Source organism: Phocoena sinus, chromosome 20 (assembly GCF_008692025.1).
Source record: "Phocoena sinus isolate mPhoSin1 chromosome 20, mPhoSin1.pri, whole genome shotgun sequence".
In the NCBI taxonomy this organism is placed as follows: Eukaryota; Metazoa; Chordata; class Mammalia; order Artiodactyla; family Phocoenidae; genus Phocoena; species Phocoena sinus.
Genome location: NC_045782.1, coordinates 29,736,249 through 29,763,548, shown reverse-complemented (window position 1 = coordinate 29,763,548; position 27,300 = coordinate 29,736,249). Strand labels below are relative to the sequence as shown.

Here is a 27,300-nt window from a genome sequence, read left to right as displayed (position 1 = left end):
AATTTGTACTTAAGGAATCACTTTGAGTAACAAGCCTCAAGCTGTCCTACCAAAGCTACAGACAGCACTGAGCACACTGGGAACACTGGCTGAGTTTGTTTGTAAGGAGTACTCGCTACTATATACACTGAATTAACTAGTGTAATTCAGCAATGTCACTTCCAGCCTGTCGTCTTCTGGATTTTTAGAGAATGGAAATAGTGGCCATTGTCCAAATGAAATTAAAATTCTCCCTTCCTTCTAAATCCCACGCTCTGGATTATGGTTATACAGAGAATACAGAAAACACTGCAAGTTCCCACATGGCATTGCTTGAGGGAGGTGCTCCTCAGTACTTCAGGGTATAAACCCTGATGTGTTGCACTGTATCGTGTTGCTTGTCAGTCACTGAGTTGAGACATGATAAAACGTTGCAGATATTTAAGGCACAAAATGAGACTTAAACAAAGTAGAGATGGAATCAAAAGAATTCCCAGGCCCTTTCTTTTATTTGCAGTAACATCAAACCATCCATTTACAAATTTTCTGGTCTCCAATCAGCTGGATTTAACTAGGCATGTCTTTGGGATCATGTTGTTTGCGTCCACTTTGGTGGATAAAAGAAAGGAACAAACCAACCGCAGGAACAGAAGGGTAGCAAACTGCTCCAGCTGGAATCCAGCAGAATCACCTGAACATGTCACACCTGAACACTTAGTGGAGGGAAGGAGGAGAGCTGCTCTTCATTTGTTTTCAAAGCAAAATTCATTTGAAAGAGTGAACAAGCCATCATAAGTCAAATGTATTATAAATCACTTAGACCTTCAGTCTAAGAAACTAGTCTTTGTTTTTCTTATACTTTACCCTGAAATAAATTTACCAACAAATCCCCAAGATTTAGTACAAACAGTACAAATCATATTTGCTTTCCTCTTTCCTTTCTTCAAACATCAAATAAAATGCAGGTGAAGGAGATGAAACACAACTGGAAGCTGATTTAGAGACTTATACTAACGCTAAAGAATCTAAAAAATTATACTGGTTAATGTGAATCTGTTTAAAATAAAGCATTTGGGTACTGCTTTTCACGTAAGTAACTGTCATACTGCTAGAAAGTTTCTGGGTGAGGGGAAAAAGACTGTTAAGAAGTAACCTTTCCAAAACCCACAAGGCACGTTGCTTGTCCTTTATTTTAGCTTTGATCACAGAGACTATCCCAATTTTCCATAGAATCCTCATGATACTGCTACAATATCATGGCATAAAAGATTCAAAGTGCCAGTAGACATAAGGACCAGTTTTTTTAATCGTAAACCATGATGCTCGGTAATGTTTGAATGGGAACATTTGATATGGATGGTCAGATGAAAGATACCAAAATGTCAGACAGCCCATCGACTGCTGTTGCCATGAGATTCAACAGTCAACATCAGTCTGATAAGCTACCCGACAAGGTGGTACAGCCATGGAGATGTCACGACGGTAGGCAAAACAAGCAGACACTCAGGCAGGATTTGATAACACCAGGCATTTCTGGCCTGTTGAGATTTAAACCCAATTCTACACTCAACATAATGTCAGTACCAAGTTTCCTAAAGGAAAAAAGTGAAACTGTTTATTTTTTCCCAAGCAAAACAAAATGACCAAGTTCAACCAGAAACATCCCAAAGGAAAAATCACATAAGAACAAAACACTTACTGAAGAAAGGCAAGAAAATTAGGTTACATATAAGAGTAAATTTCTGTCTGTTAAAATCAGAGTACGTGCTGGGCTAAAAATTAAGATATGAGAAAGCTTGTTTTTTTAAAAAACAAGTCATTTTTCTCTCCATGTCCTGTGATTTGTATACTATCATCCCTTCTGTTTTCACAAGCCAAGAAGTCCCCTTGATATACCAGTCCCTAAGGTGCCATTTCGGCAGTGTGTAGCCAGCTGCCCAATTCCAGCCCAACAAAAAATGCTTTGGTGGTGGCCCTTTCATGCAAATAAACGAAGGCTTAAGAAACTGCGGTTGTAGGTGGATATGGCAAGGTTGCATTTAGTTGGTAGAAGCTAAAAGGAAGTAAAAATGTCAAAACGCTCAAGAAAACGGACACAATTTTGGAATGATCAAAGATGTCTTTATAAAGTTTTTTCATGACTTCATTCTAAATATACAGAATAAAAAATGGTGTCAGCTCATTTGCAAGACACCAACAAGATTTTCCTTATACTGTCTCAAAATTGAAAGATCAGTTTCCCAAGAGGGTGTGCAATGCATCATAAAATGGCCTTTTTTCAAAGGTGGGAGAGGAAGGGTTGGGCAGGATGGCATATTAAGTTTTACCATAATAGACATGCAAGACTGTTATCCAATCTAGTATAATTTATATACATTTTTGATGACTTAGAAAAACAAAGAAGTCATTTGTGACAAGCCTAAAAAGCTTGACATATTGGACATACTTAGGAACCATTTTTTTTTTTGGGGTGTCCGGAATTCTTTAATTGTACCATGTGGGCTTTTGAAAATAACAAGTAGAAGGCCAGTTTTTGTTAAGTTTGCTGCTTAATATCACATTCCACCCTAATAAAATACAATTTGGATTGAATTGACGGTGGATACCTTACCTTAACAAAGGAAGAGTATTGTCAGTGCAAGATATGGACTAAACCGCTTTCAGGGGAAAAAAAAAAATTAAAATTGATACAGGTTGGAAAAGGGAATTTTCCTTCCTGGTTTGGAGTCCTCCCAATTTAAGGCAGAACCCGTCCATTCAAATGTTTGCAGTTAAAACTTTTCTGCTTATTTAGTTTTCTCCTCTGAGTTCAACCGCTGCTGGATTCGTTTGGCATAACTTTGTGCCATGGAGTTAATGATGGACAGGATGAAGTAACACACCATTACAACAACCAACTTCTCAAACATCCAGGACAACCAGTTTTCTCCCTGCAGGAAGAAAGGCAGAACAATCCACGAGAAATGCTCCATTAGTTCAGTAGTAAAAAGGGGACCACCTACCATGTTTTAACGAAAATAATGAGAACCTGGAGCTTACAACTTATAAAGCCTAAACAATTAAAAATGAAAAGTCTTGTGTCTTCAGCTACTGTGAAATCTACATTCAGTCTTTCTTACACCCAGCTATAAAGATTTCACTTTGTTAGATATAAAGTCAATGTTGAGTCATATAATTTAGAATGGAGTGTGAAGTCATCTCTTATCTTTGACTACACAAAGTCTTTGATTAAATCTTACTATCTGAAGTCACCATGGAGATACTTGCAGAGAGTAGTGTCAAGATAGTTACACGTGTATATATTCTTGTTCCAGGATTAGGAGCAGCTTTTAAAATATAAACGTTATTTCTGGAGTCATGTTTGGTCAACTGAGGGCAGCAAAGGGCCACGTAAAGAGTGTAAGGCCATAAAACAAAAAACAAAAAAACCCAACCAAACAAGAAAAACACTATGCTTCCTTCAAGTTTCCCATTTCAGGTTACTGCTTACTCATCCTCTTCTAGTCATTTCCTTTGCTGCAGAACTGTTTATAGAAAAGGCAGGCTTAATTTAATTAAGTTTTTAAGTTAAGTTATGTTAACAGCTTTGGTTTATATTAAAAAAAAATTATTTTCCCATCTGTGAAAAGAAAAATAGAGCAAAAATGAAGATATTCAAATGAACTCAGTAAGTCCAATACTTTGTTATGCTATAAATTTTAACTTTTTAATTCACTTGGAAAGTATACTTGCTACTTATAAATAAATAATTTAAAATCAAGGTAATAACTCATTCTACATAACAAATCCATTATTTTTCATTAGCCCAAGGCTCGTTTTTGGGAGAAGATGTACAAAATAGAAATTATCAATACATTTTCTGATCTAGACAAAGGCACATTTGCCAGTAGGGAGTAAACCGAGCCTCAAACTTCTGCTAAGACTGACAAACCTCGCTCTATTTGCCTAAAAATGCCAGTGAGTGCTGTGAATGTAACTTCGCCCTGAAACTGTGGGGGGTGGGCGGGAAGAGAAGAGGATAGAGGAAAGTCTCACCTGTGGTGCGCCCGTTTCGCTTTTGTGGTGAAGCTTCTGACGCTGGGCCTCCAGGTATTCCTGGAATGGCTTCTGCAGAGATGGACCTATGCCAGGGACAGCACTGGAAGCAGGGTACAACAACCCAAGGAAAAAAATACATTTGGGAAGAAAAGCAGGAAAAATGTTAAAGAAAAATCCACTTACCGCCTCAACTCAAAAAGCAAGGATTAGATAGAAGGAGGAAAAAACCCAACAATAATCAGCAGAGCTGGCGAAATCCTGTGAACTCTTTTCAATGGATCAGAATTCATCCTTTCACAACCCCATAAAGGAGAAAAAGCTCTCACTCCAAATGTTTAAGAAAATAGGAGCTGAGAGTCCCTTCTAGTAGAAGAGTTAGTTCTCAGAGTGAGGCCAGCCCTCAGCTGATGCTGCACACCGGTGTGGTACAAAGAATGAAATGAATGACTTCTCAGAAGTCTCACATTTATCACCACCAGTTCCTGTAAGAACTGGTTTGAACCGATTAATAAGGAAATGACTTATGCTTGTGTCATCCCTAGTTGAAAAAGAAACTGCCCGCCCTCTCTCTGACTTGTCCCATCTTCTCAGAGGGGGCGGTCCTTTCTCAATCCAAGTCCTTATTAGGACAATCTGTGCGTCATCCTTATCCAAAAAGAATGCATTAGCAAATTTGGGAGGCACCTCCCACTAGTCAGAAGTCAGTGATTAACAAAGGAACAAAGAAGGAACTGCGAACCTTGAATCACTTCGTGGTTTATGGTAGGTGGTTTGCACAGAAACTACAGTACATTACTAAACAACTTGTTCTGAGGTGATTGGGACAGTGATCTCTGATAAGTTTATGTACTCGGAGCTCCCCCTCACCTAGAATATGTGGAGGTAGTGCTGTTAAACCGGTTTGGCAACTGTAGGTACCAGGCTTCTGTTTTAGAAATGTTTGCAGGCATTTTAAAAAAATGGTAGCTTGGGGCAACTTAGAAAACCAAACATCTCTATTTTCTATACCCTTTATTTTCTCATCTGATAATAATAGGGCTAAAAGCTAAATGAGCCCAATCTTTTTCCTGGGGCCAGCAAAAGGTATTTTATGTATTTGCAACAGTGCCTTATGTTCTCCTTTTTTAAGTAAGTATTAAATTAACTTCACTGCCCTTTTTCTAGAACAATTCAATTGCTGCTTTCTGTAACAAAAAGCAGGAGTAGAGGAAGAGAAATTTCTTGCTACTATATTTACAAGAGGTGAACAAATACATAACTCCTGGCTGACACTTTTCTTTGATCCTTTTAATTATCAACCACCACGCCCTTAATGGAGTCCTTATTTTATATCCAACACTGTAATTGGTACTATGGGGAAAGAAAAAAACTGCAAGAAATAGTCTACGTCCAAGAACTTAAAATCATTACAGGGATTCAAAACACACACACACACACACACACACACACACACACACACACACACACACACACACACACACGACCTGATTTGCAAACAAAAGAATTTATAAATCACTAATAAATTTCTCAACTTTTTGGTACAGAAGATATATTCCAAAGAAAGTGAAGGGAAAAAAGAGAGATCAGTGTGGGGTGAAGTTGTTTAAAAAGTCCTTTAATGTAGGGCTTCCCTGGTGGCGCAGTGGTTGAGAGTCTGCCTGCCGAGGCCGGGGACACGGGTTCGTGCCCCGGTCCGGGAGGATCCCACATGCCGCGGAGCGGCTGGGCCGGTGAGCCATGGCCGCTGAGCCTGCGCGTCCGGAGCCTGTACTCCGCAACGGGAGAGGCCACAACAGTGAGAGGCCCGCGTACAGCAAAAAAAAAAAAAAATAAAATAAAAAGTCCTTTAATGAATACTGAAGGATATGTAAAAAGGCCTGGATAGACATATGTAGTAGAGGCAATGAGTGCACTGATGATTCCAGAAGACCTGTATGACAGACATCAAAGATGGAGAAGTGGGACTTCCCCCATGGTCCAGTGATTAATACTCTGCACTCCCAATTCAGGGGGCCTGGGTTCGATACCTGGTCGGGGAACTAGATCCTGCATGCTGCAACTAAAAAGTGGTCCTGCGTGCCGCAACTAAAGATCCCACATAAATAAGTAAATATTAAAAAAAAAAAAAAAACAAAAGAAAACAGAGAAGGGAGGGAGACTGTGGGTTAAGTCCTCTCATAGACTTTTACGTGGCCTTACATTAGTACGATAAACCAGAAGAGCTGTCTCTGAGCTCTGTTGCTGTTTATTAGTAATGATTCTTCTACAAAGGAGCAACAATAGTACAAACTTTCTGTTTAAAACAGACTTCCCTTGGGTAGTTCTTTATATAATACATAAAGGAATGCAAATAGCTCATCCACTTACACTTGAAATAAACCACATGAATATAAAAAAAATCCAGTAAAATAAATGCACAAAAAGATTGGCTTTGAAGATTACAGATTTATAAGAACTTTCCTTCAGAAATTCTTTTGGCCACAGGCACAGCTTGCAGAATCTTAGTTCCCCGACTAGGGATTGAACCCAGGTCCATGGCAGTGAAAGTGCCGAGTCCTAACCACTGGACTGCCAGGGAGTTCCCAGAAATTGATTCTTTCACCCTTAATAACAATAACTTATGTCATTATTTTAAACTCCCAAGGATGGCTATAGTCAAGCCAGTTTTTTTTTTTTTGAAAGTTAAAAAAAACTTATTTAGAGAGGCTGAAATGATTGTATGCTTATTTGAACAGCTAGGTTGTACAAGAAATGACTTGAAAATTCCCTTTTTGATGTCCTCCAAGAGTTGGGTTCCATTATGTGTCTTGTTCTTTCTTCAGACCTCTAACTTCAGACTGACGTTAAGCAAAAATATGGCTTACAGTTTTCCTCAAATCATTCTTGGGCTCCAGGGTCAAGCCATTATTTAAAGAGAAAATTAAGAACCAAGACCCAGTGGTATAAAGCTTCTACTTTGCTGTTGTTGTTGAGGGGAATGAGGAAGGGACTGGCAACAATCATTCTAGATTCCTTTCAAAATAACTGGAAACTATAAATGATTTGCCATTGTAAGTCCATTAAGACCTACTTTTTTAGCTGATAGAGAATATATGTCATTACACATTTACATGATGTGTAACTTTCAAAGAATTATCTTGGGCTAATGCAGAGATTAATTTTTCAAGGGGCTATGGTGTTTGTTACATGCTTTAGAGAGTTTTTGGTGGTGGGATGGGAGATTCAGTTTTTCATAAGAGACTAGGAACTGGTGAAAATAGAGAAGTTAAAAGTTTTTACAGCAATATATTAGCCAAAACTATTATGAAAAAATGCCACATGATCTGAAAAAATCTAAAAAGTTAGCATATTTGAAAACTAGGTATTAAGTGTTACATAATGAATTATTCGTCAGGTCCTCTTAATTTTTTAAATATATTCATCAAAATTTTAGTTTTATTTTCATTTCTCTATGTCTACAAACAACGGCTTAAGGCCACACATGCCTCAGCTTATACAAAGCACTCTTATACTAAAGTTTTCTTAATTAACACGAAAGTTCTTTAAGTTCTTTTTAGATAAAAATTGAAATTACAGTTTTCACTCTTAACATACATTTAAGGAAAACAATAGCACCATCTCACGACTTCATCCCTCAAGTTATTTTCAAGCAGCAGACACAAGTAAGAGTCCATTCTTACATTTAGGATTAATTTAAGGTACACACATGAGGAAGGAATAACTTGCATCACAGTTCAGTGTCTTTTTATAGTTGGCTCAGGAAATAAATGCCATTTTCTGAAAGCCATTGAATTCAGAGTACCTGTGCACCTGGCTAAGGACCCTCATCTCAACCCATGGCGGGTGGGTGAAGTTCTCCATCTGTCATTAGGTGCTGATTAAGTTCAAAGTATTAGTTACTATTTTCCAGTCAGTGGTTGGATTTAAATATACTTAAACTAGCCGTAAACAGCCATTTTCTCTAGGTGAGAAAACCTTAAAGAAGAAAAGAAAAAACAAAGGAAAACAAAAGCAAGAATAAAATTGATCTCATCTACTTTTCCTTGCTGTAGACCTTCAGCATAGTGGGTAAAAAAATTTTTGTGGATAGTAATATCTTGATATTTATTTTCTTGGCACACACATTTTTCAGATAATATAATTCATGAAGAAACAAATTTCCAACAACTTATTCTAATGGCAATTTTTGAACTTTTGTTACTGATTTTAATAAAGAAAGAAAGAAACAAAACACCTCAGAAAATGCAAACAAAAGAAGGGAAAAAAAGTAAAGAAAAAATTCCACAGAAGTCTAATAAACCCACTCAGAGCTCAAAAGTGGTTTCATGGGAACAATATTTTGCCATGCTTATATACCTAAGTATGTGTTAAAACAAAAACAAGACAAACTTCTTTGCAAAATTCTGTCAAGGGCCCTGACCATTATGCAAACAAAATCTATTATTTTTCTATGTTTTTTAATGCATCTGTGACTCTGTTTGTGGAAATCACTTATCTGATAAGAAATCTGTATACTCTCCCCATACTGACTCATTATAAATAAAGGTCTGCATTGTGTTCCCACAAAAAGCCAGAAAATCTACCAGAGGAAGCATCACAATCGGCAGAGGTTGCGTAGAGTGGGTGATGTGAGTACTCCAATTTTTCACAATGCTTAAATTTTCATTTTATGAGCATACACCTATTCCAAAAAATTCATCGGTCATTGTTATTCTGTTTTCAAGGGCCTCCTTTCAAATTTTGTAGGTCTCAAACAAATTGGTTCACCAGATATAAAAAACACACCATTTGATTTACTTTGATTCTCTTCTCCATTACAGACATAGTCATCAATCTAGGACTTGCTATTAAAAGACCCGAAATTTTCCTGTTCATGATTCTGTTTGGATTTTTCCACCCAGATGAGTGTTTTTTATTATTATGTGCCATCATAAAACTGGGGCACAGTGCTTAATGACATAGAAGTAACATAAACTTTTTAAAAATTGATTTGTCTTGTTTAGCCCTATTTACACAGGACCAATATAAGGCTAAGCAGTTGCAATGCCTATGGGAATTAAACAGGTATTAATAAAGTAAATTTTTAATACAGGCTCTGCTTTGTTAACCACTTTTTTTGAAGATCTTAGCATTAATGTGATTGTGTAAGTCATATCATTGGCGTTCCAGAAAACATACTGTCTGACATGGATTCCTAGTAAGGCTATAGGGCAGTAAGCCTTTATCTTTCTTAGAAAAAAACAGTATGGGCAAAAAAAATTTTTTTTAACCTTCGTTTCACTATTTGTGCAGTACTTTGAGGCTGATTTATTTAACATTCCTCTAATGATTAATCAGAACATGGAAATAACACTCTCAGGGTGTGGCTAGTTAAACCGCGGAAAGCTTATGAATGTGAGAAAATGTTTTTAGAAGAAGATTCAGGTCAGGGGTAGTATTAAAAGAAAGGGAAAGGAAAGGTTTAATCAAGTCTACTGCTGCTATAATTCAGAAAGCATAACAGAGATCTTTTGAAGTAGACTACTTTTTGATAGCACCAAAAGCAGCTTTTAAGGGCAGAGGAGCCTAGACCAATGGTCTGCAAACATTTTTGATATTTGTACTTATGCAAATAGTAAAACGTACAAATACAAATTAAAATGGATAAAATATGGATGGAATCTTAAAATTTTTTAAATTGTTACTAAATGTCTTACTAATTATGACAGCTTTCATGCTATCATTAGCAAATATTTCTGATTAATGGGACATAGAAAAAAACAATAAATTGCAGCATGCCTACTGTAAGCCCCTTTTGTACCATGGAACTCTTACTCTAACCCTAGCCTATGTTTGTAATCCATGATTTGTGATCTGACATGTGGATTGAGGGAGTGCCAATCAGACTGATGGTAAACTATATCCTCCATGTATGTATAGCCATATAAATTATATGTACATATACTACCATAATAATGTTATGTACATTACAAAATACACAAAAAATAACAAAGATGAAAATAAATATAAATAGAAGTTCTATTTTAGTCCCACTCATGGTGGAGACCACTGGTTTAGACGAGGAAACTAAACCGCAAGGGGTACAGATACTATACCTGGTTCCCAAAAGGTCAAAAATATCTTAAGGCTTAGTTAGCAGAACAACTCGAGGCAAAACTCTTAGGTAACATATTAGAGAAAAGAAAGCTATTTCTACAAAGATCCAGATTAAGTGTCTCTTTTTTGCGCATCCTTCCATCCTTTATAGTGGCTCCTATAGGCCACTATAAAGAGGGCCTTTAAGAACCTGAATAGCCAAATCTCAAGAGACTGAAATCCTGTGCCCACAGTTAAACTTATATTTATGTTTTAAATGAATATCAGGGTGTTTAGAATTTTCTTGATTGGGTGAGGATCATTGTATGTAAATCAATAAGTCAAATTTGACTCCAGAGAATTCTATCAATTGAGATTTGTCCTGGGAGCTGAGAAGTAAGTACAGCCGTAAACAGACTCTTCTAGACTGAAGCTACAGGCTCTTCTGCTAAAGAGATTAAATTTTACAATTAAGGTACTGGTAGGATATATTTTCAGGGATGAAATAAAAGCCCCTCCCTATCCCACCTCCATTACATGCTGATCTGTCTTCTGAACAAAAGAGGCAATGATAGTACGGTAGGTAGAAGTTCAGTGACAAGATAGCCTAGCAAGTCCCTTTCTTGATAAGTCTTAGACATAATTCTTTGTTTTCAGAAACGTGCACATGTTGGTCAAACACTGTAGAGTTAAACACCACACCACCATAACCAACCCCACCCCCGGCCCTGCCCCCACTGGGCAGGGAGGCCAGGATCTAAACAGGCTTAACGGTTAGTACTTTAATGAGTTGTCATTTCCTGTCTGATAAAGATTCTCACAGTATTTAACCACCAGTTTCCCTGGGGCCCCGACCAATACTAGAACTCTATTCATAGTGACTCAGAATGGATCTCAGACTCCTGACCTGATTCAACAATGATAGATTTCCCTGCAAATGAAACAAAAAGTCTTTCCTCCTTAGGTAGACTGCTCAGGAGAAGAGGCAGGCAAGGCAGAGGGGAAGTAGTTTATCAAACAATCTTTCTGAAGAAGCCAAAGGCCATCATGCTAAAATCCATTAATATTTATAGCCTTTCAGTCCTCAGAGATTAGAGAAAGAAAAAAGAAAAAAAGATACAAATTGATCCCTAATTAATCCATGAACCCAGGAATATGAGAAGTAAATGAACTGGTGTTGGCTGCAAATAAACATATTTAACCCGGTAAAAATGGGATCCAGTAATCCCATGTGACTGAAATGAAAGAGTTAAAATCTAGAGCTTTCTCATATATACAAGTTTGAGTTGATAGTCTCTGGTACCATCTAAAATTCGTTGTGATTCAACCTCAGGATTTGGGATTAAAACATCTTGAATTTCATTCACAGCTGTGCCCCTTTCAAATTATTAAAACCTCTTTTGTACTCAAGTTAGTCCATTGTGCGCTGAGTAGAATTGACACCATGACACCATGGTGATGACACCATCAGTTTCCTAGCAGCTGTGTAGAAGGAAGACCACTGCTTTATCCAGAAACATCAGGTGTACTGTTTCTACTGCCTCACAGCATATTTCTATCACAGGCATCTTTCAAAAAAAAGTAACCCTAAATTGCACTTGCTTTCCTTTTTTAAAAAAATTTATTTATTTGTTTATTTTTGGCTGCATTGGGTCTTCGTTGCTGCATGCGGGCTTTCTCTAGTTGCAGCAAGCAGGGGTTACTCTTCATTGCAGTGTGCGGGCTTCTCATTGCAGTGGCTTCTCTTGCTGCCAAGCATGGGCTCTAGGCGCACAGGCTTTAGTAGTTGTGGCACGCAGGCTCAGTAGTTGTGGCTCACAGGCTCTAGAGCGCAGGCTCAGTAGTTGTGGTGCACGGGCTTAGTTGCTCCATGGCATGTGGGATCTTCCCAGACCAGGGCTCGAATTATGTCCCCTGCATTGGCAGGCGGATTCTTAACCACTGTGCCACCAGAGAAGCCCTGCACTTGCTTTTGAACATTTCCAATTGTTTTCTATAAGAATCAGGATGAAGGTAAGACCTCCTCACAATTAGCACGTACTCTTTGAAATATGCTATCATTAAAGGGCAGCTTTTGAAAACAAAACCTCATTTCAGAATTTTGAGTTGAGCAATAGAAGCCAAACAGGCATTTATGTTAACGAATGAGGGCAGAGCTAAAGAAGTGGTCTTATATAAGAACCAAGTAAAAGTGATTGGCTGCTAAAACAAAACCCTGTTAAAAATCAACTGCTGCTGGTTGGATGACCCACTGAGTTCTAAGAAAGAAAGAAATCAGCAACAGGGACCCGCAGACCCAAAGGTCAAGAATAAAGAATAGTTTGCGGAATTTCAAATTTAAGGTGAAATAGCACAGAAGCTCACTGGCCTTTATATCATTCAAAGTGGCTTGACTGTGAGTGAAAAAAGTGACAGCATTGAAAACGAATTTAAACTTATCAAGAAAAATCTAGTTACTCCAACCATTAGGCAGAAACTCGCTAAATGCAGTAGATAACCTTAAAAACAAAAGCCAGGATCTCTGCCCTCAATGAACTTAATCTAGAAGGGTGATGAGAGGGAGAGGGAAAAAAAATGCATTTAAACCTACAGTACAAAACCCAGTAGGTTTCTCAAAGTAACACCGGCAGTAACTAGTTTCAGCTGTGCCAGGTCAATACAAGTGTGAACAAGGATAGTAGACAGAAAGAACTCATGCTGACTCCCTATCACATTCACGAGGCAGCCATTTGAAACTAGCACTCTCGTCCAAATCTCCAACTTCAAGATTACCTCAGTAGCTCTGGCACGCGGGCTCTAGAGCGCAGGCTCAGTAGTTGTGGGCACGGCGTTAGTTGCTTCAAGGCATGTGGGATCTTCCCGGACCAGGGCTTGAACCCGTGTCCCCTGCATTGGCAGGTGGATTCTTAACCACTGTGCCACCAGGGAAGTCCCTTCATTCCAGTTTTGAAGGAAGAAGTGGTTAAGGAGAATAAATCAAACCACTCAGGCTTTTGATCCTATCTCCTTACAGCTCTTACCATTTACATGAATTTAAATATGTTTCAGTTTCCCCATGAAGACAGTGATAGTAAGTACCTTATAGGTTTTATTATGCATATTCATAAAAACAAATGTAAAGCATCTGGCACACTGAGTGCTTACTAAATGTTATATCCAACCCACGTCCTTCCTTTTCTTCATTTGTATTTTCCATCTCTAGCTTTTAACCAGAGTATTTCCCTCAGCCTAAAATACACAGAGGTCTCTCCTAATAATGAATAAATGAATTCAATTAGTCAACAAATATTTATAGAACACTTAAAATGCGTCAGGTATGACCTTGGCCTGACTTTTTCTTTACCCACTATGTAGGTTAATATAATTGGGTTTTAGTTTTCATCATTCTACAGAAATGCTCTAATTATGGTTAATAGTAACTTCCTAATGTCCATTTCTTACCTTACAGTCTAACTCCAGTGTTCTTGCTTTAACCTTTAACTATCTGCCTCCCAATATCTATAAGAAAAATACAAAGGAGTTAAGAGTCAAAAGAGAAGATAAACTACAGGAAGAGGACACGAAAAAGAAGGAGTTTTCTATCTGAAGTACAGAAGATTATATTAAAATCAGCATGTACAACTGATTCTCAGCAGCTGGGGTCTTAAAACCTCTGTATCCTCCTCCGATTAATACAGTTATTTGTGTTCCACACTTCCATAACTTTTTCTGACAATGATCAAAAAAAGTCAAAGAGAATCAAATACATAAACCAGGTTTGTGTATTTTAAAATGAAAGGGTAGGGACTTCCCTGGTGGTGCAGTGGTTAAGAATCCATCTGCCAATGCAGGGGACACAGGTTCGAGCCCTGGTCCGGTAAGATCCCACATGCTGCGGAGAAACGGAGCCCATGCGCCACAACTACTGAGCCTGTGCTCTGGGCCCCGTGAGCCACAACTACAGAGACCACGTACCACAACCACCGAAGCCCGCGCGCCTAAAGCCTGTGCTCTGCAACAAGAGAAGCCACTGCAGTTAGAAGCCTGCGCACTGCAACAAAGAGTAGCCCCCTCTCGCCGCAACTTAGAGAAAACCCGTGTGCAGCAACAAAGACCCAACACAGCCAAAATAAATAAATAAATAAATAAAAATAATAAAATAAAATGAAAGGGTAGATTTTCTTTCTGTAGAAGAAAAAGTCCAGACCAATATGGCTCATTCTGACCACTTACATAGTGAGGAACAAGAAACAACATTAAGATTCAAGCACTTAATTACTCACTGGTTAAAATGATCTCTCTTGCCACAGGCAAGTCTGACTCTTGAGGTCAAATGTCAAGTTAACTTAGAAATAGGAGACAGCAAAGAAGAGCATGGAACATTCTGTATCTGGTAAAAAAAGTCCCTGCTCCAGCCAACCCCATCCCCCGAGTTCAATGACTGAGTTATGGAAATTTTCTTGTGTGGTAAAACTGGGGACTTTGTCTTCCAATAAGACTCTGGCAACCTGACAATGAGCCAATGTTCTGCATATGGTTTGTTACGAGTCATATGCTTAATGTTATTTTCTGGGAATTCTCATCCTCTATTTGGTGAGAACATCAGAACATGTCATTTTAATCATGATTTTAAAGTTAGACTTGGTCATGCTCTTTAAGAAATATGTCCAGGTCTCTCTCATTGGAGAAAATCTAAAATTAAATAAAAATAAGTTTAAAATCAAAGAAAGAAAGAGAAAGAAAGAAAGAAAGAAGAAAGGAAGGAAGGAAGGAAGGAAGAAAGGAAGGAAGGAAGGAAGGAAGGAAGGAAGGAAGGAAGGAAGGAAGGAAGAAAGAGAGAGAGAGAGAGAAAGACAGAAAGAAGGAAGGAAGGAAGGAAGAAAAAGAAAGAAAGAAAGAAAGAAAGAAAGAAAGACTGCAATGAATGTAAGGCCTTAGAAGCTCTAAAGTTCCCTGGTTCTTTGGTTCTGTCCTCTGACTTACTTCAGCTTAGGATATCAGAGAGTGAAAAACTCCACTACGTGCCTAATCTTTTTTCAGAACCTTTTCTCTGTCCTCTTGCCAAACATACTATAAACCAAAAGGCTTTTTCAAGGCTATTATCTGTTCTAACCTTTCAGAATATGTAACTGATTCATTACATCTATTCAGATTTTCATATATAACTAGACAAACCCTTTGATTTAGGAATAGGTAATAGGGATACCTTTCCCTAAACCCAGTGATACTAATGATTACTTTCCAGAACTGTCCAAGAAATAAATCTACAAATAATTATTTCTGGTCAAGGGAGGGGAATTATTTACTCTTAAAATTACAATAAATTTTGGAGGTAAAGGCTTATATTCTCTCTGGGACGTTATGACTGTCATACCATGATATACTATACTAAAAATACCACAGTCCAAAGACACACTTATGTAGCTGGGCCATTCCATAGTTACACTGAGACTAGAAGCCGTTTGGGGAAAGGGATATTTCTTTCAGTCATCAGTATAGCATTCAAACCTGTAAAAATCTGATCCTAAACCTCACCACCAGAGATGTAATGGTCAACACTAAATAATTCTTTCCCTGACACCTGGGGAGGTGAGTAGCCTGACATGGCAGGCCACAGGCACACCTGCCTAGACAAAATTTGACCCTAGACAAAACTAAGTTAACTTATCACAATGAAGGGTTATCTTGCTTATTGTCCAGTCTCTCTTTCATTCACCTTTTCCCTCTTCTATGTTGTCCCTTTTATCATATTCTAGGTTCCACTATGTGCTCATCTATCTTGCACTAAGAAATGCTCACAGAAGCATTGTCCAAAACAGCAAAAAAAGGGACTTCCCTGGTGGCACAGTGGTTAAGAATCCGCCTGCTAATGCAGGGGACACGGGTTCGAGTCCTGGTCCGGGAAGATCCCACATGCCGCGGAGCAACTAAGCCCGTGTGCCACAACGACTGAGCCTGCGCTCTAGAGCTGGTGAGCCACAACTACTGACCCCATGTGCCACAACTACTGAGCCTGCACTCTAGAGCCCGTGCTCTGCAACAAGAGAAGCCACCGCAATGAGAAGCTCACGCACCACACGAAGACCCAATGCAGCCAAAAATAAATAAATAAAATAAAAAGTTAAAAAAAAAAAAGTAAATAGTAATAACAATTGCATATAAAGTGCTCACTATGTTTAATAAATAGTACCCTCAAGAATTATTTGTATAATCTTTGATGAAAAACTTTGTCCTGATAAAAGGTGTTTTACTGATCAGAGAGTCAAGAAATGGGTACTTCCTTTAAGGAGAAGTAGGCCTTCCCTCAATCTTCTCTGAGAGCATACAAAGTAGTCACCTAGCATGCTACCTTTCCATTCAGTCAGTAGAAACTTTGGAAAATGAGATGAGAACACAGGCAACATAAAAATTGAGAGGAAAGGCATTTTAAAAATCCACATGGCTTAGAATTTTAAATCACTTGATATGAGTACATTTCAACTACACTCTAAGATATTTTGAGACAGGACATTTTACATTTTGACTGGAAGTTGGAAAGATTACCAGTGGCCTCCTGAACTGGGGAAGAAATCCTACTCAAAGAAAATATATTATTTGAGAGAACAGCAGCTAAAAGTGGATACAGAGAGGAAATAAATAACTGGCCTGTGGCAGAGTTTATATTCAAACCTAGATTGGTTTTGTCTAAAGCCTGTGTGTTCTTTTCATATTTCACTCCATAGCTGTCCTTACTCTTGGGATTCATTTTTTCATTCTTCCTTGCCTTAGTATCTCATAATTTTATTTTAAATTTGAACTGTTGCTGACTTTTTCTTGGTCTTTTCTTTCGATTTTTACTCTACCATGGCAATTCACCACCCTCTTAATTGTGGGCACACAGTTTTAAACATCCTTCAAAAGGATTCCAGGACTTCCCTGGTGGCGCAGTGGTTAAGAATCCGCCTGCCAATGCAGGGGACACGGGTTTGAGCCCTGGTCCGGGAAGATCCCATATGCTGCGGAGCAACTAAGCCCGTGTGCCACAACTACTGAGCCTGTGCTCTAGGGCCTGCATACCACAACTACTGAGCCCATGTGCTGCAACTGCTGAAGCCTGCATGCATAGAGCCCCTGCTCCACAACAAGAGAAGCCACCGCAATGAGAAGCCCACGCACCGCAACTAAGAGTAGCCCCCACTTGCTGCAACTAGAGAAAGCCCACGTGCAGCAACAAGACCCAACACAGCCCCCTGCAAAAAAAGGCTGTATTCCAAACTTTCTAGTTTAGTTTGATGATTTGCCATATATATATATACACACCATTTATATCAGTAGTTTTTACAGTGTGAAAAGGGAGAACTAACAATCAAAGGAGAATGTTTCTATAGCAAATTACATGTAGTATTTTCAGTTCAACTCAACAATGAGTCTAGGGAATCAATCTGTTCTCCTTCCCTTTTCTGAAATAAATTGCTAAGCTATTTATTATGATATAAAAGAACAAATTTAGGTCTTCTAAAAATTCATTCTCCTGGTTTAACTTAATTTTCAGTCTAGGTTTGGTGATACTATTTATCATCATTTATTATCATCTGAACACTTATATAGCATTTCCTACTTCAAAATGTAGGAAAACAAACCATGTCAAGCTCAATTCGAGAATCTGATTAAAAGATAATTTTATTACAGACTAAGATGAAAAAGATACCCATTAGCATGTGGTAATAAAGAATTATTATTACAGCTAAGTCTAATTATTTATACTGCTTAATAGTTGATCTAGAAAAGAAGTTGATGGGTAATCCCTGTAGACAGTACTGGGGAAAAGATGAAGATATCAGGACATTGCAACATTTGTCTGTTGCAAACAGTTTTTAAAATAAGACACACGCAAAACAAAACAAAACCACCACCCATTCCAGTAGGCCTTGAATATCTTAGAATAACTTTATGCAAAACCATCTTTAAGAAGAATCACTGGAATTTCTTTTTTTTTTTTTTTTTTTTGAGGGACTGTGCTAGAGGAGATAGTTAAGGGGAGGGACTACTGATTTTTTTTTTAATTAATTAATTAAATCTTGGCTGCATTGGGTCTTCGTTGCCACGTACGGGCCCTCTCTAGTTGCGGCGAGTGGGGGCCACTCTTTGTTACAGTGCGCAGGCCCCTCATTGCGGTGGCCTCTCCTGTTGCAGAGTATGGGCTCTAGGCACATGGGCTTCAGTAGCTGTGGCACGTGGGCTTAGCTGCTCCACGGCATGTGGGATCTTCCCAGACCAGGGCTCGAACCCGTGTCCCTTGCATTGGCAGGAAGACTCTCAACCACTGCGCCACCAGGGAAGCCCAGGGCTACTGATTTTGAAAAACATAAGGAGTAAGAAATTCTAACTTTAATACATTGGCCTAAGCTTAAAGATACGTTTATTGCTATTTACTGTAGATAATTAATATAATTTCTTAGAAACTCCAAAGGCTGGGGAAACAGAAGAATCTGGGCTCTACAAATAATTTGCTGATTCTTACTGACCAGATCTTTATTTGGACACCACCTGTTCATTTATTCACCAGATATTTATCAAGCATCTGATATGCGTCAATCAAGATGCCAGATGCTATGGACACAACAGCGAACAAAAATAGGCATGGCCTCCGCCATTAAGAAGTTTACAGGTTAGTTGTAAAAGGACAGTAATCATACACCCTCAAACATGAATGTAAAAATACAACTGTCAGTGCATGTAGTACATACTGCTGAGAAAAGAGGTCCCTAGGAAAGAGGGTAATTGTGACCTAGTCAGGGAAGGTGGTTTTGTGAATATAGTAGCTGAAATCCAAAGGACATTATCTAGGCCAGTGATTCTCAATGGGATTGGTGGTGACAGTGGCGGTTTACTTGCCATGGAACATTTGGCAATGTTTGGGGACATTTTTGATTGTCACAACTGGGAGACACTATTGGCATCTAGTGAGTAGAGGAAAAGGACGCAGCTAAATATCTTACAATGCACAGGACAGTTCCCCACAACAAAGACATCTTATCTGGCCTAAAATGTCAATAGTGCCAAGGTTGAGAAACCCTGAACAGGACAAAGGGAAAAGCCTGAGCAAAGACCAATGGTGAGAGACTCAAGCAGAGAAAACTATAGGGGATAGCTCATTCAAGGCTATAGAGACCCAGTAGGGAGTTTTAGCTTTATCTTAAGAATGAAGGGGAAAACAAGTGAAGGGTTTCAAGAAGTGGAGGAACTGCGGAGTGAGGACAGTGGTGGCGACAGGCTCAGATATGATTTTTAAAAGGTTACTAACTGCAGTATGATGAACTGATTGGAAGGAAATGAAACTGGATGTGGGTGTTTGAGATAGGTAGCTAACTAATATAACTTCTTAGAAGCTCCAAAAGCTGGGGAAACAAAAGGTGGTAGTGGCGAGGATGTAGAAGTAGCAGGAAAACTTCCTTCTATAAATGTTCAGTATGGAAAAAGGAGAAAGAAAGAATGTAGGATGCTGCGTGCAAAGTCATTCCTACAATGTGTGGGTCTGTGTGGTTTGTGTGGTAGTCCTACGTGTCCCTCAGAATTCTCTCAAGGTGGCACAATAATCTCTAGGAACGGATGAAATGTCTTCTTATTTTAAAAAAAGGGACAAGAATATTCCCTCTTTCTTTTCGAATGTGATATATGGTGACTTATAAACCACTTTGTAAGAATTCAGGCAACAAAAAACTGGAGTAATTAAAATTTAATTTACAAGCCATAATCCATATTTCTAATCACAAGTTTAGGAAGTAATAAAATCATTAGCTGGCTCCACTGAGTATATTCTCAAGAATAAGTTTTTCCTCAATTATTACATTAATACCTAAGTAGAAAATATTAAAAACTATTTTATCATAGAATATATCATACATAGAAAAGAGTAAGTATAATATATAGTGCATGGTTCAAAGAATAATAAAACTGATACTCATGAGCTCACTACCAAGTGGCAGTTGTTTAATAGTGAATATTTTCATAAACGTCTTGTTTTATAAATGGCTTTTAAAATAAAGATTTGTGTTAAAACTACATAAAGGGCATTCCAACTTAACACTTTTCTACCACAGGGCAGTTAACGCTATTAAATGAAAAGAAAACCTCTCACCTGTAAACACTGAATAAAAAATCATATATTGAAAAAAAAAAAAGGGTTCACTTAATATCTGGTAGGATTCACATTCCAGTTGACATTAATCTGATTAACTAAACAGGTGTTTCTTTACTGTTTTATCAAAGTAAACTCCAAAAAATTTGTGACACTGTCATTTAAAGCGTATGTTAAAACTGCTCTTACTTCTTTAAACACAAAAATAAATGCTTTAGATAGTTTAGCCTTTTAAAATGGCCTAATTTTTCTCTAGTGAAGTAACAGATTCAGAACACATATTTTGGTAATATCTTATCATGCCTTATTTAATGAAATATTAATATTTTATGTAAGATTTATATATAAATGAAATACAACTGTGTATCTGGCATCCAATTTTGGCTAAAAGTCATAGCATTGTACCAAAGCACCATTAAACTCTAACTATACACACATGTCTTTTTTTTTTTTTTTTTTTTTTTTTTTTTGCGTTACGCGGGCCTCTCACTGTTGTGGCCTCTCCCGTTGCGGAGCACAGGCTCCGGACGCGCAGGCTCAGCGGCCATGGCTCACGGGCCCAGCCGCTCCGCGGCATGTGGGATCTTCCCAGACCGGGGCACGAACCCGTGTCCCCTGCATCGGCAGGCGGACTCTCAACCACTGCGCCACCAGGGAAGCCCCCACATGTCTTTTACATAAAGAGAATTTCATACTTCTTTGGAGGGGCAAGTCTAAAACTGCAAAGCTTCTTTTAAATCAAGAATTATATGACTTGATACATGTTTGGTTTAAAATTAAACAAGAATAATCTGAGCTTCATCCTTCCCTGCTGTAGGGAACGAGGTTCATCTTCAATTTAAATAATAACAGGGCAAAAGATTTTTCCTTCTCAAAAAATAAAGAGCTATCACAAAAATTCTATACCAACGAAGTCTTTTTTATATATCTCTTCCCATTCAAACCATGATAATATTAGTCTTTAAAGAATTACTCACCCAATGAAAGCCACCATCTGCTCCACTATGTGTTTGCTGAATGTTATGATAACGAAGATTTTCTGTAAAGAAAATGCCAGTTAAAATAAATATTTCTCATCAAAAAAAAAACAACACAATATAAATTCACAATTCTGATAATAGTCTAAAAAGGTGACCATGCTGCTAATTGCAATTAAAAAAATTTTTAAGAAACAAAACAAAACACCATTTGACAAATGCTATGTACTTTGTATTTTAAAGATGTTTTTCCTTAAGCACAGTTCTAGTCTTGCCAGGATACGTGACCATGTCTGAGGGAGAAATGTGAGTCATGAAACCCAAGGCTGGGTGGATGTTCCACATGTTCTATGTGTTTTATTTTATTTTATTTATTTATTTTTGGCTGTGTTGGGTCTTCATTGCTGTGTGTGGGCTTTCTCTAGTTGCAGAGAGCGGGGGCTACTCTTCGTTGCGGTGCGTGGGCTTCTCATTGTGGTGGCTTCTCTTGTTGCAGAGCACAGACTCCTGGCATGCGGGCTTCAGCAGTTGTGGCATGTGGGCTCAGTAATTGTGGCTCACGGGCTTAGCTACTCCGTGGCATATGGGATCTTCCTGGACCAGGGCTTGAACCCGTGTCCCCTGCATTGGCAGGCAGATTCTTAACCACTGCGCCACCAGGGAAGCCCATTCTACGTGTTTCAGAATGGTGTATACAACTAAAGTCATGGGTTCCCATATAGCCTCCACCACTGAAATTAAAGCTTATCAGCCTGATGATAGGTGTCTGGGCTAAATCTAATCAAGAGGATCTTTGAAAAGACTATGTCCTTCCTGGACAGTTCTTATAAAAGTATCATGAAAGTTCCATTCTCAGATCCTGAATGAGCTTGGAATTTCAGGCTTCGGGTACAAGCAAAGGCATCAACAAGTTTTGGGGGATCCTTATCAGACCTGGGTCATTGTCAATTTGGTATTATTGAGGTATTCTGTATTAATTAAAGATGTTGATACGTAACTTACAAGTAAAGATGCCTTTAGGCTAATAGGTAGCAAATATTTTCAACTCAACAAATGTTACAAAAAGTATTTACTATGGATAATATAAGCATTATTAAGGGCTTTCAGGGAACACAAAGATGGGAAGAATACTTCTTCAATACCCTGAAGAAATTAAAAAATGTTTCTATACATAGTAGAAAGATGGTTACGTACAAAAGATATAAACTGTAAATGTCATTAGCAGTGAAAACAATGTGTTACAGAAGTTGAGAGAAAGAAAAGGTCATATAAGTACAATTAATTAGAGATTCAAGAAGGTGATATTAAGGTTTAGCTTTAAAGGACTGAGAATAATTCTCTGAATAAATATGACTAATTCTAGATTCTCTCTCCCAGTTCCTGATAACAAACTCTCCAGTGCTTTGTTACTGTTGTTAAATAACTATAACTAGTTGTTAAGTAACTATAGCCTATGTAACCAAATGGGAGGGAAGAGAAATAAAATAAATAACAATAGTCTTCTTTTTAGCCATCCATTATGAATCTCAGGAAAGTGGCTAATTCAGACTAAAGCTCATTATTTCAGGTAGAAGACTAATAAGGCAATGATATTTTCTTAATGTCCTACAGTTAACAAAGACATTGGCAGCTGCACAGCTGGATATGTGTGAGGAAATAAGACTAAAAAAATAAGTTCACAGTCCTTTTTGGTGTTTGTTTATGTATCTATTAATGTGAAAAAGGTATTTACTTATCTCATGAAAAAAGTAAGCACATATAGATATCAAACAATTACAAGATGGATGATGATTTATCAACAATCCTACACAAATGGTGTATGAAGATTATGAAACTAATAAGACAATTACAAGAGATCATTTAGGGAGAAAAGCATTAATATATGGGGACTCTTCTAGTATCCATACTAAAAGCCAGTTAATTGGAGCTATAAATCTTTTACTAAGAAACAGAGGTAATGGTTTGCCTCTCAGTGATTTCACCACCATGTGTTCCCTACCATCATTTCCTAACATTCAAAATAAGCTAATGTCCAGATAATTGCACAATTAGACTTTCTTGAAACAAAACAAGACTTTCTTCTTATATATAACAGCTTGAAAATTCACTGTGCTGGGCAAGACATTTAAGAACATATGTCTCAGAATCATTCAAGCTTGAGGTCTGGGTGGGGATTCTACCAAATAAACAAAAGGCACAGATCCCCAAAGAGCCCAGTCAGCCATGTCAACCATGTGCACAGAGGAAATAGGGTAGAGTAGGAATAATTTAAAATATATATATATGGGTGTAGGGAACTAATGGTGCCAGAATGAACAAAGAAGAAACTATATATCTATAAAAGAAGGGTCCCCCAATGGAAAGAAGTATCTTAGACTGATTCATATATTAAATATTTACTGAGTGCCAAGGACATGTCAGATGCTATTCTAGGCACTAGAATACCTTAGGGAGCCAAGAAACAAAAACCTCTGCCCTCATGGAGCTTATATTTCTGTACACGTATGTGTGGCGGTAGGGGGAAAGTTGAAAGGCAATAAATAATACACATGATAAGTAAATTATATGGTACATGAAATATTATCTGAGTATGTTGACTCCTTATTTTCTTCATCATTCAGGAGAAAGGAAATATTTCTAAGGGAACTTCTACAGGCTGAGGAATTGAACTTGTCCAGTAGAAAGAGAAATCCTTAATTAACATTATTAGGTGGGCTGATTTCAAACTTTTAGGGGAGGTTTAACAGATAGCACGATTTTGGTTTGAATTCTAGTCCCTCCCATCTATGAAATGGGGATAATAACCACCTCACAGGATTGTTCTGAGATAACCATGCAAACTGCCTGGCACAGGTCCTGATAAACAGCAGGTATTAAACAATTCAGTTTTCGTGATCATATAAATACAGTTAAGAAGGCATTGCAAAAGAGTGGAAAGAACACTGAACTTGAAGCTGGCTCTGGTTCAAATTCCAGCTGTTACTTATTCTTTTAGGCAACTATTACCTATTTCCTTCTCTAAGTTTGATAATTACAAAATGGGAGTAGTAATTTCTCTATCCCAGGATTATAAGAATTAAATCGGGTGGCATACACTAAATACTTTAAAGTGTGAAGTACTATATTAAAACATTAAGCATTATTAAGATAACTTGAAAAAATCTACTGAGAATGTTAAAAAAAATACTATTTTTGAATATGCTATAATGAAAAGTCTGATAAGTTACATACCCTATAACTATAGGGTACTTTTAGCATAATATATTTTATTGTATTTTATAGAAAGTTAGTACATAAAGCAGGATACATTAAATTTATGGATTCCTAGAAAAGTTGCTGTTATAAAGGGAATTAAAATAATCTGTTATTGTTCCTTAGGTATTAATACTTTCACAGGACTTCAAAAAGCTAAATGATTTTATCATTTAAATGATAAAACCATGAAAAACCCTATTATAGTATTTTAAATCTTTCCCAAAGTAACTAGCATTCCAGTATTTAAAAACCCATCGTCAAAAAAAAAAAATAAAAAAAAATAAAAACCCATCGTCATTGAACAATACACTTAACGTAAGTAGGAGCAATTATATTCCTTGAAGGAGGAAAAATAAAGCCTTGAAATTCTGAGTGGTTAGCATGGCCAGAGAGTAGATGTCAAGCTCAATAAACTCATCCTAAATGCCAAAGTCTAATATGAGAAACTGGGCAGGTAGAAGCAGCTGAAGTTTTCCTTTTTCATTCTTCTCTTCTAAGAACTGGAGGTAAAGAGGTGGTAAGCAAAAACTTGGGGGATAGACGTGCTTTTAATTATTAAGGAATCAGACCAGGGCATAGACATTACTCACTGTTCTTGCCCTTCCTTTGGTGAATGCTTCCTTCTTGCAAACCTCATTAATGAAGACAGTCTTTCCACGTTAATTTTATTTTATTCTAGTAAGATTTGCCTTTTATACCACACCTATCGATTCGTATCACAGTCCTAGAAGCATATATCCATTTCCTCTCATTTAAGTTATTGGTCTCTTTTCTCTCCTCTATTTACACACACACACACACACACACACACACACACACACACACACACAGCCCTATCCTAAAGATTTTGTTAAGAGTGTCTTTGTTTTTTTTTTTTTTTTTGCGGTATGCGGGCCTCTCACTGTTGTGGCCTCTCCCGTTGCGGAGCACAGGCTCCGGACGCGCAGGCTCAGCAGCCATGGCTCACGGGCCCAGCCGCTCCGCGGCATGTGGGATCCTCCCAGACCGGGGCACGAACCCGTGTCGCCTGCATTGGCAGGCGGACTCTCAACCACTGCGCCACCAGGGAAGCCCAAGAGTGTCTTTGAAGACCAACAGATTCTCACATCTCTAACCAAAACCCACATCTCTTCGCCTCCTCAGGGCCCCTTTCTTCCCCATTGTCCACATTAACATCTGGCTGGTATTTTGTAAAAGATATTTGTGCCTTGAGAGGAAGTGTTATATATAGAATGTGAGAAAGAAAAGTAGAATTAATGAAAAGGACTACTTCCTCAGCCTATGGTCAGTAAGGATAAAACATCTTTGGACTACGTATGTTAATATGGTGTGCAATTTTCCTATATAGGAACACTATTTTCGTTTGGTAAAATTCTTGGATAAACAGTTTCACAAGGCAAAAGTGAAATAAAGAAAGAAAGAGAGAAAGGAAGGGAGGGAGGAAAAAAGAAGGAAAGAAATAAAACAAGGAAAAAAAAGAATAAAGGGGAACAACTTTCCAATAGGAGTAGGGAAAACCTGCCCGAAATCCACTAACTTCCAAACGATGTTCCGTGGCTGAATACCTAAGCATGCTACCAACCAAGAAGCAGAACCAAAATCTTAACAATTTGCCTTGGAGAGAGCAAGGAGAATATGTTTTCAGTGTCTTTTAAGGGGTTCATCATCATTAAATAGGGAGTCAAAAGGGTATAATTACCTGGATGTGCATTTTAATTATTGCTTTTCCAATCAGGGTTGCACCAAAAAAAGTCCAAAAAGGTACAAGAAAGTGTCCACATGTTATTCCAGCCAGATCAAACAGAGGATTTGGAATCTATTTAAAAAAAGAAAAAATTAAAATGGAACGTCCATAAATAATCCAAAAACAGTTTAATTTTACCACCTATAGGTGTGTGGAATTATGTGTTAAGCCTTGTCTACCACTGGAAAGAGAGGTATGGGTTCCCTGATCAGTACTAGACTGTCTGGATAGTTTGACAAGTATTCTAATGTCTCTATAAGTTGTGTCACATATTCATCCCAGGCGGTTGCTTAATTTGTTCAAAGCAAACACAGCTGTCCTTTTGTTTGCATTACTTATGACTAATGCCCCATAAATATACTTTTTTTCATCACATTAAAACTGGATAAAGCCAATGTATCAACAGGAATTTAATTCCATTCAGTAGATACTTGACCATTTGGTAGCTGTTTAATAAGGTGAGGTATAAATGAAGAAAAAGATTATCTAGAAAGTACTCACATCTACAGAAAACATTCTTGTAAATTCACAAATACATTTATAGGTGGCCGTGCTTTCATTTCTCAACATAAAGTAAAATACAAATAATGAATTTTTTTTATCTATGACAGCCCAAGGCCATGGGGTCATGCGATTCATTCTAGGAAGAAAATCAAGGGTGGAAATACAAGAGCACAGATTCAGCTGTTGTGAATACTCAGTCCCAGACAAAGAAGTGATTCACAACAAATACCTTTTCTGAACATTCCCACGTTTCAAGAATGCTAATAGATAATTTCATGTAAAAATGCAAAGAAACCACAAGCTCTTTTTGAGCACTTCATCCATTTTTCTCCCACAGAGGTACTCTTGTCCTGTGTCTGTTGGTGGAACCATTTATAAGCTAATTAATTTATATAATTTTGTGTTTGGACTTTCAAATAAAAGCCCAGTTGTTTAAAAGATATTTGTCACAAATGTTCTTTCAAAAACAATGACATAACTAAATCAGAATTCAAGTATTCTTCTGTTAATAAAACTCAGATTCAATAGCTTAATTTTATTTTTCTTATCCAAATTCAAATGCTTTATGCAATTTCATCTGTCTTATAACCATTTAATAACAATGTCACTTCCACATCCTTACAAGTGTCATT

At 37.8% G+C, this 27,300-nt stretch overlaps 1 protein-coding gene and 1 pseudogene across 3 annotated transcripts in view; one reads left to right on the top strand and one right to left on the bottom strand.

The window, feature by feature from the left end:
- Positions 1–455: 455 nt before the first annotated feature.
- VMP1 (vacuole membrane protein 1) overlaps positions 456–27,300 on the bottom strand; it is a 132,206-nt gene continuing 105,361 nt past the window's right edge. For all 3 annotated transcript variants that reach the window (XM_032615635.1, XM_032615636.1, XM_032615634.1), the window contains exons 9-12: positions 26,120–26,236; positions 21,166–21,227; positions 4,015–4,117; positions 456–2,909 (exon numbers count right to left, since the gene is read on the bottom strand). In XM_032615635.1, coding sequence (XP_032471526.1) covers positions 2,766–2,909; positions 4,015–4,117; positions 21,166–21,227; positions 26,120–26,236 — 426 coding nt within the window. In that variant the 3' untranslated portion in view covers positions 456–2,765. The remainder of the gene's footprint in view (positions 2,910–4,014; positions 4,118–21,165; positions 21,228–26,119; positions 26,237–27,300) is intronic.
- LOC116745158 overlaps positions 6,124–27,300 on the top strand; it is a 45,789-nt pseudogene continuing 24,612 nt past the window's right edge.